Source organism: Salvelinus alpinus, chromosome 1 (genome assembly GCF_045679555.1).
Source record: "Salvelinus alpinus chromosome 1, SLU_Salpinus.1, whole genome shotgun sequence".
In the NCBI taxonomy this organism is placed as follows: Eukaryota; Metazoa; Chordata; class Actinopteri; order Salmoniformes; family Salmonidae; genus Salvelinus; species Salvelinus alpinus.
The window spans coordinates 102,603,900-102,621,716 of NC_092086.1; the positions used below are offsets into that span (position 1 = coordinate 102,603,900).

General features: G+C 44.0%; 1 protein-coding gene across 4 annotated transcripts in view; it reads right to left on the reverse strand.

The window, feature by feature from the left end:
* LOC139554311 (dematin-like) overlaps nucleotides 1-17,817 on the reverse strand; it is a 49,463-nt gene that overhangs the window by 21,315 nt on the left and 10,331 nt on the right. For all 4 annotated transcript variants that reach the window (XR_011670815.1, XR_011670825.1, XR_011670839.1 and 1 more), the window contains one exon: nucleotides 918-963. Coding sequence is in view for 1 of the 4 variants with exons in the window: in XM_071367191.1 (XP_071223292.1) it covers nucleotides 918-926 (9 nt within the window). In the remaining 3 variants the exon portion in view is untranslated. The remainder of the gene's footprint in view (nucleotides 1-917; nucleotides 964-17,817) is intronic.

Below are 17,817 nucleotides of genomic sequence, written 5' to 3' on the forward strand. Positions count from 1 at the left end.
TATTCTGAAAAACTCCCAGTCCTTAATGATTACAAGCATACCCATAACATGATGCAGCTACCACCATGCTTGAAAATATGGAGGGTGGTACCCAGTATTTTTTGCTGTATTACTTTAGTGCCTTGTTGCAAACAGGATGCATGTTTTGGAATATTTTTATTCTGTACAAGCTTTCTTCTTTTCACTCTGTCAATTGGGTTAGTATTGTGGAGTAACGACAATGTTGTTGATCCATCCTCAGTTTTCTCCTATCACAGCCATTAAAATCTGTTTTCAAGTCAATATTGGCCTTCCTCTCCGGCAGCTGAGTTAGGAAGGACGCCTGTATCTTTGTAGTGACTGGGTGTATTGATACACCACCCAAAGTGTAATTAATAACTTCACCATGCTTAAAGGGATATTCACTGTCTGCTTTTTAAAATGTTTACCCATCTACCAATAGGTGCTCTCATTTGCGAGGCATTTGAAAACCTCCCTGGTCTTTGTGGTTGAATGTGTGTTTGATATTCACTGCTCGACTGAGGGACCTTACAGATAACTGTATGTGTGTGGTACAGCGATGAGGTAGTCATTCAAAAATCATGATAAACACTATTATTGCACACAGAGTGAGTCCATGCAACTTATTATGTTATTCTCACATGTTTACTCCTGAATGTATTTAGACTTGCCATAAAAAAGTGGTTGGATACTTATTGACTCAAGACATTTCAGCTTTTCATTATTAATTAACTTGTAAAAAAAAAATAAAAAAAAATAAACATAATTCCACTGACATTATGGGGTATTGTGTGTAGGCCAGTGACACAAAATCTCAATTTCATCCATTTTAATTTCAGGCTGTAACACAACAACATGTGGAAAAAGTCAAGGGGTGTGAATACTTTATGAAGGCCCTGTATGTTTGTGTGTCTTACCTTCTGCATGATGGTGGAAATCCTTCCTGTGGCTTAAACCAGATGGCTTTGAGAGAGAAGAGTGGGAGAGAGAGGGGGGGGGGGAGCAGGGATGAGAGGAAGAACAACTCAGAAGTAGAACAGTGATGTAGATAAGGTTCATAAAGCCCGTCTTTCTGACGGAGGATATTGTTGCCACTGTAAACTGTGTCCACATGCTCCTCACAACATCACACTCACACTAACCAACTCACAATAACCACGTTTCCATCCACAGTTTTTATGAGAGTAAAGTCACAGATTAAAAAGAAATCAAGACAGCTGTGATGTAAACTTTTTTATAAATGCCGAAAGATAATTTGTTCGTTCAACACGGTGGGATTTTTTTGTGTCTGTAAAATTAATTATGCGAGAAATGGCGGTGGAAATGACTTTAAGCACAAACATTGATATAAAAACCATCATATCGAAGTAAACTTGGAGTTACGCAATGATATGGTGTGTGGTCCTCCCACTACAACTCAGGAAACCATGCAGTTTATGAGGCTACAAATGAAATAACTTATGAACTTCACAGGGTGGTGAAAGTGCCCGGTGAACATGATGCTCCTTTCCAATAAATATTGAGGGTTTTATTCTGGAGACATGATGATCGATGCTTGACTGCTGTTTGACAAATACAAATATTCTCACTCTCATCCATAATAATCTTATTATGTAGACCTGCCTACCCACACTGTATCTGTGAGCTGTTGGCTAGAGCACCCGTGCCAAGAACAGATAAGGCACATTTGCTATTTAACGCAACAGCTTTTGTGACAAAACTACCAGTATAGTTGAAAATGTGATGGAAACACATTGAACTTCAGATTTTTATTCGATACATGAAAACTTAAGCGATAAAGAAAATGTTGTGTGCACTACGTCATCACGCACTGATTTGTATCTGCAACAAGTCAGTTTGGTGGAAACACCACTGGTGGGAAAATGCGCATATTTTCTTTGTGGATTAAAAAATATATGAAAATTTGTAGCCAATCGGATGGAAACCGAGCTCGTGTCACACAGCACAAAAACACTGCCTTCAGGGCCTCCCAAGTGGCGCAGTGGTCTAAGGCACTGCATCACTACAGACCCGGGTTCGATCCCAGGCTGTGTCGCAGCCGGCCGTGACCGGGAGACCCATGAGGCAGCGCAAAATTGGACCAGCATCATCTGGGTTAGGGGAGGGTTTGGCTGGCTGGGATGTCTTTGTCCCATCGCGCACTAGCGACTCCTTGTGTCGGGCAGGGCACAGTGCACACCGACTTTGGTTGCCAGCTGTACGGTGTTTCCTCTGACACATTGGTGCGGCTGGCTTCCGGGTTAAGCGAGCAGTGTGTCAAGAAGCAGTGCGGTTTGGCGATGGTTGTGTTTCGGAGGACGCATGGCTCTCGACCTTCGACCTCTCCCGAGTCCATGCGGGTGTTGCAGCGATGGGACAAGACTAACTACCAGGAGTCTTGTCCCGTGTGGCTCAGTTGGTAGAGCATGGCGCTTGCAACGCCAGGGTTGTGGGTTCATTCCCCACGGGGGGACCAGGATGAATATGTATGAACTTTCCAATTTGTAAGTCGCTCTGGATAAGAGCGTCTGCTAAATGACTTAAAATGTTAAAATGTAAATACCAATTGGATATCGGGAGAAAAGGGGGTAAAAAAAAAAGTTAAAAAAATAATAATATAAAAACACTGCCTTCAATAGTCACCCTACATTGTGTGTGAATGCACAGAACTCCCTTCTATCTTATATAGCGCAAGTGAACAGCAAACCTGGTTTCAAAAAACAAATAAAGAATGTGAGTGCCATGCTTGTCGTGGTTAGAAGAAGAGGAGGACCAATGCGCAGTGTGGTAAGTGTCCATATTGTTTTAATACGAAATAATGAACACTGAACAAAAACAATAAAACGACCACTCCTGTACGGTGAAACAAAACACAGAACAGAAAATAATCACCCACAAAACACAATGAAAAACAGGCTACCTAAATATGGCTCCCAATCAGAGACAACGACTGACACCTGCCTCTGATTGAGAACCATACTAGGCCCAACACATAGAAATCTACCAACAGAACAAAACATAGAAAAACAACATAGAATGCCCACCCCAACTCACGCCCTGACCAAACTAAAATAAAGACATAACAAAGGAACTAAGGTCAGAACGTGACAGCTTATCTTTAATGTCTTTTTCGTTATGTGTCGGACCACACTAAGACTAGCTGTCGCTATTTGCGTCGGCTAATGGGGATCCTAATAAATCAAATCACAACGTGATGAAAAGAAAGATAATCTTTAAACAAGTGAGAGTTAAGACTATCATTAGAGTTTTAAAGAAAGAGAGAAAGGGAGAGAGAATAGAGGAGGGTTAAGTCCCCATGAAGCCAGAGGGCTCCCTCACTTCCTTCTTCTTCCTTCTCCCTCCTCCCTCTTCTTCCTTCTCCCTCCCCCTTTCTTCCTCTCCCCCACCCTCTTTTTCCTCTCCCCTCTCCCTCCTCCACCCTCTTCCTCTCTCTCTCCCTATTCTTCCTCCCCTCCTCTCCTCCCCCTCTTCTTCCTCCCCCGCCTCCCTCTTCTTCCTCCCCCCTCTCTCTCCCCCTCCTCCCCCTTCCTCTCTCTCTTCCTCCTTCCCCCTCCTCCCTTTCTTCCTCTCCCCTCTCCCCTCTCCCTCTTCTAACTCTCCCTCCTCCCCCTTCACTTCCTCCCCTCCTCCCTCTACCCCTCCTCCTCTCCCCCCTCACCCTTCTTCCTCTCCCCACTTCCTCTCCTTCCTCCCCCCTCTCTCTCCCCCTCCTCCCCCTTCCTCTCTCTCTTCCTCCTTCCCCCTCCTCCCTTTCTTCCTCTCCCCTCTCCCCTCTCCCTCTTCTAACTCTCCCTCCTCCCCCTTCACTTCCTCCCCTCCTCCCTCTACCCCTCCTCCTCTCCCCCCTCACCCTTCTTCCTCTCCCCACTTCCTCTCTTCCTCTCCCCTCCTCCCTCTCTCTCCCTTTCTCCCTCTTCTTCCTCTCCCCTTCTCCCTCTCTCCCCCTTCCTCTCTCTCTCCTCTTCCTTCCTCTCCCTCTCCCTCCCTTCCTTCCTTTCTCTCCCTTCTCCCCCTCCCTCCCTCCCTCCCTCCCCCTCCCCTCCTTTCTCTCCCTCCTCCCCCTCCCTCACTCTTCTTCCTCTCCGCTCCCCCTTCCTCCCTCTTCTTCCTCTCCCCTCCTCCCTCTCTCTCTCCTCTTCCTTCCTGTCTCTCTCCCTCCCTTCCTCTCCCTCCTCCCCCCTCTCCACTTCTCCCTCTTCTTCCTCTCCCCTCCTCCCTTTTCTTCCTCTCCCCTCCTCCTTCTTCCCCTCCTCCCTCTCCCCCTTCTTCCACTCCCTCATCCCTCTTCTTCCTCTTCCCCTGCCTCTCTTCCTCTCCCCTTCCTCCGCCCCCCCCTCCTTCCCCCCTCCCTCTTCTTCCTCTCCCCTCTCCCCCTCCCTCTCCCCCTCCCTCTCCCTTCTCCCTCTTCTTCCCCCTCCCTCCCTCTTTTTCCTCCCCCCTCCCTCTCTCCGCCCTCCCACCTCCTTCTCTCCCCCTTCCTCTCCCTCCCTTCCTCTCCATCCCCCCTCCCTCTTCCTCCTCTCCCCCTTCCCTCTCTTCCCTCTTCTTCCTCCCCCTTCTCCCTCCACTCTTCTTCCTCTCCCCGCGCCATCTTCCTCTCCCCTCCTCTCTCTTCTTCCTCATCCCCCTCCCTCTTCCTCTCCCTCCCCCTCTCTCTCTCCTCCCTTTCTTCCCTCTTCCTCCCTCCCTCTTCTTCCTCTCCTCTTCCTCTCCCTCCCCATCTCCCTGGCTAGGTTGCTTCTCCCCACCTTCTCCCTAAAGTGCACTCGTTTGCCAGATTTCGTACACCAGTCCATTCCATAATGATTCAGTATCCCTCCCAGGCGCTGACCTCCCTCCCCTGTCTTGCCTCCTCCCCATCTCTTTTTCTCTCTAACTGAATTGTTTATCAGTCCAGCCAGTCAGGCTGACGCCCAGCCAGCCATCACCACGGTTACAGTCCCCCCACTAGGGAACATCCCCTCGGAGAGGCCTTCTCTCTTTCTCTGTGTCCATCTTTCGCACCCAGTCCCTCCTTTCGCCTTTCTAAGACACACACACATTTTTGTAATTGACATTTTCCAGAGCGACTAACATTTGTGCATTCATCTTAAGATCGCTACACACACACACACACACATACACACACACACACACCGACACACACACACACAAGCACACACACACAGTTACAGTGTATAACCAGCAGTGTGTGGCAGCTCTGAGCTCTCTGCCAGCAGTGTGAGTAGATTCATATTGATCTACTGGGATCTGTTTCTCTGAAAGTAGTTCCTGGGTGAGGCGATCTATCGGGAGCAGACAGGCCACATTTAAGTAAAATATAGATGGGGTCTAGTCTAGAGGGTAATAGAAGGCTAATAGCTTCACCTTGCTTATACCTATAGAAATCTGTTCAAATGTTATTTGTCACATGCACAAGTACAGTGAAATGCTTAACTAGCAAGCCCTAACTAACAGTGCAGTATTCAATATGAAAATAATTATAACTAATAAGAAAATAAAGAAAAATTTAAAAACACAAGAAATTAGAAATAATAGAGGAAGCTATATACAGGATTAATTTACAGTGTGCAGAAATACTGGAGTATTTGAGGTAGATATGTACATGTAGGCTGGGATTTGGAGAAAGTGACTGGTAGCAGGATAGATAATAATAATAATAGTAAACAGTATGGTCAGCATAAGTGGTGGTTAGAGTGTATGGTGGTTAGTGTGTGTGTGTGTGATGGTGGTGGTGTGTGTGTGGTGGTGAGTGAGTGTGTGTGTGGTGGTGAGTGTGTGCGTGCGTGGTGGTGAGTGTGTGTGTGGTGGTGAGTGTGTGTGTGTGTGGTGGTGAGTGTGTGTGTGTGGTGGTGAGTGTGTGGTGGTGGTGGTGAGTGTGTGTGTGTGTGGTGGTGGTGGTGTGTGTGTGTGTGTGTATGGTGGTGAGTGTATGGTGGTGAGTGTGTGTGTGTGTGTGTGTGTGTGTGTGTGTGTGTGTGTGTGTGTGTGTGTGTGTGTGTGTGTGTGTGTGTGTGTGTGTGTGTGTGTGTGTGTGTGTGCGTGCGTTTATGGTGGTGAGTATGTGTGTGTGTGTGTGTGTGCGTGTATGGTGGTGAGTGTATGTGGTGGTTAGTGTGTATGGTGGTTAGTGTGTGTGTGTGGTGGTTAGTGTGTGTATGGTGGTGTGTGTATGGTGGTGAGTGTGCATGGTGGTGTGTGTGTGTGTGTGTGTGTGTGTGTGTGTGTGTGTGTGTGTGTGTGTGTGTGTGTGTGTGTGTGTGTGTGTGTGTGTGTGTGTGTGTGTGTGTGTGTGTGTGTGTGTGCGTGTATGGTGGTGAGTGTGTGTGTGCGTGTATGGTGGTGAGTGTGTGTGTGCGTGCGTGTATGGTGGTGAGTTTGTGTGTGTGTGTGTGTGTATGTATGGTGGTTAGTGTGTGTGGTGGTTAGTGTGTGTAGGTGGTGGTTATTGTGTGTGTGTATGGTGGTTAGTGTGTGTAGGTGGTGGTTAGTGTGTGTGTGTATGGTGGTTAGTGTGTGTGGTGGTTAGTGTGTGTAGGTGGTGGTTATTGTGTGTGTGTATGGTGGTTAGTGTGTGTAGGTGGTGGTTAGTGTGTGTGTGTGTGGTGGTTAGTGTGTGGGTGTGGTGGTTAGTGTGTATATGGTGGTTGGTGTGTGTATGGTGGTGTGTGTGTGTGTGTATGGTGGTGTGTGTGTACGGTGGTGTGTGTGTGTATGGTGGTGGTTAGTGTGTGGGTGTGGTGGTTAGTGTGTGGGTGTGGTGGTTAGTGTGTATATGGTGGTTGGTGTGTGTATGGTGGTGGTTAGTGTGTGGCGGTGGCGGTGTTGTTGGTGTGTGTGTGTGTGTGTGTGTGTGTGTGTGTGTGTGTGTGTGTGTGTGTGTGTGTGTGTGTGTGTGTGTGTGTGTGTGTGTGTGTGTGTGTGTGTGTGTGTGTGTGTGTGTGTGTGTGGACCCTGGACTTTTTCACATTTTGATACTGTTGGATTCAGGATAAACTTTGAACATTGAGATATTAAATAAATTATAGATCAGAAGCATAGAATATAAGGAGTGAAAGAGACTGGGTTTTATGTCAGAAGTTAATGGTTTTCTGTAGAACGACAGATGGCTTTGGAATGTGTTGGTTGGACGGGAGCGGATGGACATCTGTGGATTAGGCGAAGGAGGGGTTGAGGTCAGGAGGTCAGGTCAGATCCCCTGAAGGGAGTAATAAGGGTTTATTACCTTATTACCCTCTTCCTGTGGAACCATAAGATGTAAGGATTGGAGAGAAGGAGGAGTGTCCCAAGTGGGGTATACATACTTGTGATGGTGAGTTTTTGTCTGAATACAGCTGTGTCGACCCTTTGGGAAGACTTAAACTTGGTTAAGCTTCTCTAGTGTCCGTGAGTTATTTACTCTGAAAAATAAGAACCTAACAGTTGGCGTTGTCGGCAGGATTCACCACGATTTGTAGTCAAACCAAAGAGTCCAGATCAGTGGAGCAGAGCTGGCAACAAACAAGGTAGGCTAGTTCCTATATCTGTACACTCACTTTGACATCTTGGGGAGATGAGAATCGTAGGCTGAACATTATAGGATATGGACCTGGAGAGCCTGAGTTTAATTCAGTTGGCCCATTGTATAACGACCGGTTGTAGCTTTATGGTAAATGGTAAATCCCGGAAGGTAAACTTGTACAGGCTGGTACCTGTAGGGTAAGTCCTCGGGGGTAAATTCTGGTTGGGATAGTTCATGTGACTACTATAAGAATAGGGTGAGTCCCGGAAGGTAAGCCCGTGCAGGCTGGAACCTGCGAAGGGTAAGTCCTAGGGGGTAAATTCTGGGTGGGATTGGTTCCCTGCTAAAACTGTGACGAGAGGACAAAAGGCCCAGTTGCAGTGGCCGTGAGAGCGCAGGGTGTGAGTGTGTGGAAAAGGTTAGTTTTGTGCCCTGTTGGGGTGGTGAACCATGGCAGATTATGTGGAAATAGGAAGACAAGTGTGAATAATTTTGGTGATGTGTGTTATCAATAATAGGGATATTGGAGGAAATAAGTAATCTGTATTCTCCAGTAATACATTTGCAGACGCTGTGGTATCGGTTCTAAATACAAGGTATTAAGTGCCGTGACCAATTAATTATTATCCGGGGAAGTGTGTAGTGCTATCTTAAAAAATAGTTAATAGAAGTTGTGTATTATAGACTAAAAAATAGAGCTAGCAGATTTTTTAAAAGCAATGGAGGCGCTGAAAGAAGCGCACGAGCATTCCACCAATTCGGCAGGAATATGAAAAAGAAAATGCAAATTAGATCACATTTTCCTGCTGACGGAGAATTCAAATCGAATAAAGAATTCAGGGAGGCAATTATGACTTGGCATAAAGACATAAAACCAGAATCAAAAGCTCAATATACCAGCGTTTTGCTCAAATTGGACAAGATTCTATCAACAAAAAATGCATCACGATAAACCCGGAATGAGTACCAGTACACTACGACAGAAAGACCTGGAACGGGAGTGTATTGATAGAATTTGTACTTCTGTTTTGATGGCAGGTTTGAACCCTGTGATCAAAACGGTAATTGCGAGGGTGGTAGATTTAATTCAAGACAATGTTTTGAGAGTGGAATATAACTCCACTCACCTCACAGACGTGCGAGGGGTTAGTAGGGCCATAGAGAAATCCCTACCTATAGTTTCAATGGCCAAGGTAAGACAAAGAAACGTAGCAAAAACACATCAAAGCGTAAGGAGATAGTTCCCTGTTTTAGATGTGGGACTATCAGGCATTGGAAGAATGAGTGTAAGGTGATACTGGAACCTACTGCATTCGAAGGAAATGCCGCTATACAAGAAATTGCATCTTTTTCAAAAGAGCAACAACTAATCGTTTTGAGATTAGCAAGAATGGAACTTTCACCTAGGGGTGTACAGTCTCTGTTCGATCGATAAGTGGTTCATAGAGATTACAGTTTCTGTGAAGGAAGATGTATGAGATCACGTTTTACCTAACCTAGGCCAGGGATTAAATATTGCGGATTCCTTGCAATGAGAAATTGGCTAAATTTGCCACAGGAAATCGTATTGTGGGTTGAAGAATCTAGGCGAAATGCCAGGGGAATGGATTCTAAAGGTAACACATTTAAATTAGATGGCCAAACACTCCACGCAAATTCAGAAAGCCTTTTCTTTATATCATGAGACATTTTATGTGGTATATTTTTAAATAGATTTACGCTTTTTGTCATCTTATTCTGGAATAGAATTCTAGAATGGTCAAAAGGGTGGAGGGGTCACGAGGAATTTGTATAGGGGTTACCAAACCTAAAATTAACTTTTAATTTTTTTATGTGGTGTGGTGGTTATGGAGAATCACGGGGTAAGGAGACCAGTGTTAGACTCGGTGGAGAGATAATGTTGCCGTGTCTATGAGTAGTACATGCTAAATAAAGGACAGTGGATTTACAAATAACAGGTTTGGTTAATAATTAATACTTTTGGATTGCTGATTAAAATGATGCATAGTGAATGCTAACGGAATGTACACTCTTTTCCAAAAGAGGGGGTTTCATTATTTTGCGTGGGAAGGTCCCTGGAGATTGAGGGGGGAGAACAGTTAGTGATATTCGGCAGTTTGAGGTATTAGCGTATCTGGATCTGGCCATAAATGAGTTCCAGATAATAAGTGAGGCCTGTTCATGTGTGTTCTGGACCTACGGTTCAACAACAAGCACACACCATTTACTGGTATTGAATGTGCGTTAGTGGTGTGTTGATACTGTGGGATTTATTGGATGGGGTCTTTTCAATTCAGTTAAATTGGGAATGCAGAAGGATGGACATGTTTTGAAAGGTATTTAAATGGTTTCTGAAGGACAGGGAAAGAAAAGGGAGAGGAAACATTTTAATGGTGTCGAATGCACTGTATCCTAGAATTTCTCGTGAGGAAAGATCAACCTCACTAGAAATTATCGGAACAGGGGGATTAAAATATAAAATGTATGCGAAACACCATTCTCTACCCAAATTGTACCATTACTTTAGGAGATTATTATTATTTCCGTAGGGAGTTATAAAAAGTTGTAATTCTAAGTTGATTAGTTATTCGAAATTGTTAATTTTTGATTTAACATGTTTTTGAATCACGTGTTCAAAAGGGGAAAATGACCAGTTCCCTGAGGTCCTGGTCTTTGTGTACTTATACTGTGTTCAGTCTGCATATAGAAAGGAAAATATATGTTAATGAGGGATGACAATTACTTCAAATGGATTGTGATATACCGTTGAAGTCGGAAGTTTACATACACTTAGGTTGGAGTCATTAAAACTCGATTTTCAACCACTCCACACATTTCTTGTTAATTTCTTGTGAATAGGGGGGCGCTGTTTACAATTTGGAAAAAATTGTGCTCAAATTAAACGGCCTCGTACTCTGTTCTAGATCATACAATATCCATATTAGTATTACTATTGGATAGAAAACACTCTGAAGTTTCTAAAACTATTTGAATTATATCTGTGAGTAAAACAGAACTCATTTGGCAGCAAACTTCCATACAGGAAGTGAAAAATCTGAAAACGAGGCTCTGTGTCAGGGCCTGCCTATTCAACTGGCTTTTATTTATGGATCTGTATGCACTTCATACGCCTTCCACTAGATGTCAACAGGCAGTAGAAGGTTGAATGGGGTGCGCGAGGGAACTCCACATTGTCTTCTGAAAAGCGTTCGGTATACACGGCGAATTGCTCCGGCTCTGATTTTATTTGATACATATGAGAAAAACATCATAAAGTAGGATTTTTCAACCGAGTTTGACCAGTTTATTCAACGTTTATCGGGACTTTTGGAATTTTTCGTTCTTTGCGCCAAGAGATGATGGACACGTGCGCTCCACAATGCTAGCCAAAGTTGCTAATTCGACAGAAGAAATGGACATTCTAAAACCAAACAACGATTTATTCTGGAAATAGGACTCCTTGCACTACATTCTGATGGAAGATCAAGAAAGGTAAGAGAATATTTATGATGTTATTTCGTATTTTTGTGGTAAATGTTGGCTCCAACAAGGCGGAGAATATGTGAGTGCTGTCTCACAATACTGCATGCTGTATGTTCTACTAAAGTTATTTTTTAAACGGGGGGACCCACGGGGGGACCAGGATGAATATGTATGAACTTTCCAATTTGTAAGTCGCTCTGGATAAGAGCGTCTGCTAAATGATTTAAATGTAAATGTAAATGTTAAAATCTAACACAGCGGTTGCATTAAGAACCAGTGTATCTTTCATTTGCTGTACAACATGTATTTTTACTCATCATAGTAAAGTTTATGATGAGTTCTTTGATTAGATTAGGTGACTGTCCAAAATATCTCCGGAGATTTTGGTGAATTGTTGCTACATATTCACAATGTATAACCACGATTTGCAGCTCTAAATATGCACATTTTCGAACAAAACATAAATGTATTGTATAACATGATGTTATAAGACTGTCATCTGATGAAGTTGTCCAAAGGTTAGTGATTAATTTTATCTCTATTTGTCGGTTTTGTGAAAGCTATCTTTACGGTGAATAAATGGCGTTGTGTGTTTGGCTATTGTGGTGAGCTAATAGAAATATATATTGTGTTTTCGCTGTAAAACACTTAAAAAATCTGAAATATTGGCTGGATTCACAAGATGTTTATCCTTCATTTGCTGTACACCATGTATTTTTCATAAATGTTTTATGATGAGTATTTATGTATTTCACGTTGCTCTCTGTAATTATTCTGGCTGCTTTGGTGCTATTTGTGATGGTGGCTGCAATGTAAAACTACGATTTATACCTCAAATATGCACATTTTCGAACAAAACATGAATGTATTGTATAACATGATGTTATAAGACTGTCATCTGATGAAGTTGTTCAAGGTTAGTGATTAATTGTATCTCTATTTCTGGGTTTTGTGAAAGCTACCTATGCGGTGGAAACATGGTGAAAACATGCCGTTGTGTGTTTGGCTATTGTGGTTAGCTAATATAAATACATATTGTGTTTTCGCTGTAAAACATTTTAAAAATTGGAAATGATGGCTGGATTCACAAGATGTTTATCTTTCATTTGCTGTATTGGACTTGTGATTTCATGAAATTATATTATATGATATCCCTGTCCCGTTAGGCTAGGCTATGCTAGTCAGCTTTTTTGATGAGGAGGATCCCGGATCCGGGAGAGAGAAGCGGTAGAGGTTTTTAACAAACTATAGTTTTGGCAAGTCGGTTAAGACATCTACTTTGTGCATGACAAGTCATTTTTCCAACAATTGTTTACAGACAGATTATTTCACTTATAATTCACTGTATCACAATTCCAGTGGGTCAGAAGTTTACATACACTAAGTTGACTGAGCCTTCAAACAGCTTGGAAAATTCCTGAAAATTATGTCATGCATTTAGAAGCTTCTGATAGGCTAATTGACATAATTTGAGTCAATTGGAGGTGTACCTGTGGATGTATTTCAAGGCCTACCGTCAAACTCAGTGCCTCTTTACTTGACATCATGGGAAATCCAAAGAAATCAGCCAAGATCTCAGAAAAAAAAATCCAAACACCTGAAGGTACCACGTTCATCTGTACAAAAAATAGTACGCAAGTATAAACACCATCATACCACTCAGGAAGGAGACGTGTTCTGTCTTCTAGAGATGAACGTACTTTGGTGCGAAAAGTGCAAATCATTCCCAGAACAACAGCAAAGGACCTTGTGAAGATGCTGGAGGAAACAGGTACAAAAGTATCTATGATATCCACAGTAAAACGAGTCCTATATTGACATAACCTGAAAGGCCGCTCAGCAAGGAAGAAGCCACTGCTCCAAAACCACCATAAAAAAGCCAGACTACGGTTTGCAACTGCACATGGGGACAAAGATCGTGCTTTTTGGAGAAATGTCCACTGGTCTGATGAAAGAAAAATAGAACTGTTTAGCCATAATGGCCATCGTTATGTTCGGAGGAAAAAGGGGGAGGCTTGCAAGCCGAAGACCACCATCCAACCGTGAAGCACGGGGGTGGCAGCATCATGTTGTGGGGGTGCTTTGCTGCAGGAGGGACTGGTGCACTTCACAAAATAGATGGCATCATGAGGGATGAAAATTATGTGGATATATTGAAGCAACATCTCAAGACATCAGTCAGGAAGTTAAAGCTTGGTCGCAAATGGGTCTTCCAAATAAACAATGACCCCAAGCATACTTACAAAGTTGTGGCAAAATGGCTTAAGGACAACAAAGTCAAGGTATTGGAGTGGCCATCACAAAGCCCTGACCTCAATTCTATAGAACATTTGTGGGCAGAACTGAAAAAGTGTGTGCGAGCAAACCGGACTCAGTTACACCAGCTCTGTCAGGAGGAATGGGCCAAAATTCACCCAACTTATTGTGGGAAGCTTGTGGAAGGCTACCCGAAACATTTGACCCAAGTTAAACAATTTAAAGGCAATGCTACCAAATACATATTGAGTGTATGTAAACTTCTGACCCACTGGGAATGTGATGAAAGAAATGAAAGCTGAAATAAATAATTCTCTCTACTATTATTCTGACAATTCACTTTCTTAAAATAATGTGGTGATCCTAACTGACCTAAGACAGGGGATTTTTACTTGGATAAAATGTCAGGAATTGTGAAAAACTGAGTTTACATGTATTTGGCTAAGGTGTATGTAAACTTCCGACTTCAACTGTATGTTTTGATCATTTCCTTAAAATCTCCCAGTGCCACACCCTGATCTGTTTCACCTGTCCTTGTCTCCGCCCCCTCCAGGTGTCACCTATCTTCCCCATTATCCCCTGGGTATTTATACCTGTGTTTTCTGTCTGTCTGTGCCAGTTCGTCTTGTTTGCCAAGTCAACCAGCGTTTTTCTCGTCCTCCTGGTTTTGACCCTTGCCTGTCCTGACACTCAGCCCGCCTGCCTGACCACTCTGCCTGCCCCTGACCTCGAGCCTGCCTGCCGCCCTGTACCGTTTTGGACTCTGCCCTGGCTATGAACTCTTGCCTGTCCCCGACCTGCCTTTTGTCTATCCCTTGGATTATAATTGAGGAATACACCACATCAGTCACTGGCTTTATCAATAAGTGCATCGAGGACGTCGTCCCCACAGTGACTGTACTTACAGTGGGGAGAACAAGTATTTGATACACTGCCGATTTTGCCGGTTTTCCTACTTACAAAGCATGTAGAGGTCTGTAATTTTTATCATAGGTACACTTCAATTGTGAGAGACGGAATCTAAAACAAAAATACAGAAAATCACATTGTATGATTTTTAAGTAATTAATTTGCATTTTATAGCATAATATTGCACAAAATCAGCAGTGTATCAAATACTTGTTCTCCCCACTGTACATACCCCAACCAGAAGCCATGGATTACAGGCAACATTCGCACTGAGCTAAAGGGTAGAGCTTCCGCTTTCAAGGTGCGGGACTCAAACCCGGAAGTGTCAGGTTTTGGCCAAGACTGTTCGGGTTTTGGTCACTAGATGTCCCCATTGCACCTTTTTTGTACCTTTTGTTTTTCTTGCTCTAATTATTGTTTGCACCTGTAGGTCATTCCCTTGTTAGTATTTAAACCCTGTGTGTTCCTCAGTTCCTGGCTCAGTGTTTGTAAGTTAGCACCCAGCCCCAGCCCAAGCCTTGTTTTATACAGATATTTCTCTTGTTGGATTTTCCAGAGGTTCTCTGGTTTAGTTCTTGTGTATTATTTGAGTAGTCTTTTGAGGTTTGTTTTTCCCTGCTGTTTTTTACCACTTTGTGGAGTTTCTTTTGTATTTTGGAGGATTTCCATTTTGTGCCTCTTGGCTTTATTTTTGGACATTGTGGATTTAGTTTCTTTGCCTGAAGATTTTGTTCTTTAATTAAACCACCATCTCTAGTACTGCTGTGTCTGCCTCATCTTCTGGGTTCTGACGATTATTAGTGACTGTTTCTCGCACCGGGTCCTGACAGGAAGCTTAAAAGAAATCCCGCTATGCCCTGCGACGAACCATCAAACAGGGAAAGCGTCAATACAGGGCTAAGATTGAATCATACTACACCGGCTCCGACGCTCGTCGGATATGGCAGGGCTTGCAAACTATTACAGACTACAAAGGAAAGCACAGCCGCGAGCTGTCCAGTGACACAAGCCTACCAGATGAGCTTAATCACTTCTATGCTCGCTTCGAGGCAAGCAACACTGAGGCATGCATGAGAGTATCAGCTGTTCCGGACGACTGTGTGATCACGCTCTCCGTAGCCGATGTGAGTAAGACCTTTAAACAGGTCAACATACACAAGGCTGCGGGGCCAGACGGATTACCAGGACGTGTGCTCCGGGCATGTGCTGACCAACTGGCAGGTGTCTTCACTGACATTTTCAACATGTCCCTGATTGAGTCTGTAATACCAACATGTTTCAAGTAGACCACCATAGTCCCTGTGCCCAAGAACACAAAGGCAACCTGCGTAAATGACTACAGACCCGTAGCACTCATGTCCGTAGCCATGAAGTGCTTTGAAAGGCTGGGCATGGCTCACATCAACACCATTATCCCAGAAACCCTAGACCCACTCCAATTTGCATACCGCCCAAACAGATCCACAGATGATGCAATCTCTATTGCACTCCACACTGCCCTTTCCCACCTGGACAAAAGGAACACCTATGTGAGAATGCTATTCATTGACTACAGCTCAGCGTTCAACACCATAGTACCTTCAAAGCTCATCACTAAGCTAAGGAACCTGGGACTAAACACCTCCCTCTGCAACTGGATCCTGGACTTCCTGCCGGGCCGCCCCCAGGTGGTGAGGGTAGGTAGCAACACATCTGCCACGCTGATCCTCAACACTGGAGCTCCTCAGGGGTGCGTGCTCAGTTCCCTCCTGTACTCCCTGTTCACCCTCGACTGCATGGCCAGGCACGACTCCAACACCATCATTAAGTTTGCAGACGACACAACAGTGGTAGGCCTGATCACCGACAACGACGAGACAGCCTATAGGGAGTAGGTCAGAGACCTGGCCGGGTGGTGCCAGAATAACAACCTATCCCTCAACGTAACCAAGACTGAGGACATGATTGTGGACTACAGGAAAAGGAGCACCGAGCACGCCCCCATTCTCATCGACGGGGCTGTAGTGGAGCAGGTTGAGAGCTTCAAGTTCCTTGGTGTCCACATCAACAACAAACTAGAATGGTCCAAACACACCAAGACAGTCGTGAAGAGGGCACGACAAAGCCTATTCCCCCTCAGGAAACTAAAAAGATTTGGCATGAGTCCTGAGATCCTCAAAAGGTTCTACAGCTGCAACATCGAGAGCATCCTGACCGGTTGCATCACTGCCCGGTACGGCAATTGCTCGGCTTCCGACCGCAAGGCACTTCAGAGGGTAGTGCGTACGGCCCAGTACATCAAAGCTCCCTGCCATCCAGGACCTCTACACCAGGCGGTGTCAGAGGAAGGCCCTAAAAATTGTCAAAGACCCCAGCCACCCCAGTCATAAACTGTTCTTTCTACTACCGCATGGCAAGCGGTACCGGAGTGCCAAGTCTAGGACAAAAAGGCTTCTCAACAGTTTTTATCCCCAAGCCATAAGACTCCTGAACAGGTAACCAAATGGTTACCCAGACTATTTGCATTGTGTGCCCCCCCCAACCCCTCTTTTACACTGCTGCTACTCTCTGTTTATCATATATGCAAAGTCACTTTAACTATACATTCATGTACATACTACCTGAATTGGCCCGACCAACCAGTGCTCCCGCACAGTGGCTAACCGGGCTATCTGCATTTTGTACCACCACCCGCCAACCCCTCTTTTTACACTACTGCTACTCTCTGTTCATCATATATGCATAGTCACTTTAACCATACCTACATGTACATACTACCTCAATAAGCCTGACTAACCGGTGTCTGTTTATAGCCTTGCTACTGTTATTTTCAAATGTATTTTTACTGTCGTGTTATTTATTTACTCACACACACACACCTTTTTTTCACACTATTGGTTAGAGCCTGTAAGGTCTACACCTGTTGTATTCGGCGCACGTGACAAATAAACTTTGATTTGATTTGATTAATAACTACCAGAGCTCAAACCATCTGCCTCCTGTGTCTGCATCTGGGTCTTGCCTTGTGTCGTTATACCCATATGTCTTCTTTCCAAATATACCAAGTTTTTGCATGTAAGAATCATGTAATTACACATGAATAGCAGTTACTTTTGCGTATGTCTATTTAGGCAGAGATCTACATTTTGCCACGACAGTGCCCTAGTCAGACTCAAGTCCCCAACTCTGCTCACAGAGAAATTTCCATTAAAATAGTATAATTTTCTGCACTACCACCAAAACAACCCTCTCTCTCAATTCAATGGGCTTTATTGGCATGGGAAACATGTTACCATTGACAAAGGAAGTGAAATAAATAATAATCTCACAAAAGTTCCAAAGGAATAGAGACATGTCATTATGGCTATATATAGGTTGTATTTACAATGGTGTTTGTTCTTCAGTGGTTGCCCTTTTCTTGTTGCAACAGGTCACAAATATTGCTGCTGTGATTGCACACTGTGGTATTTCACCCAATAGATATGGGAGTTTATCAAAATTGGGTTTGTTTTAAAATTCTTTGTGGGTCTGTGTAATCTGAGGGAAATATGTGTCTCTCATATGGTCATACATCTGGCAGGCGGTTAGGAGGTGCAGATCAGTTTCCACCTCATTTTGTGGGCAGTGTGCATATAGCCTGTCTTCTCGAGAGCCAGGTCTGCCTACTG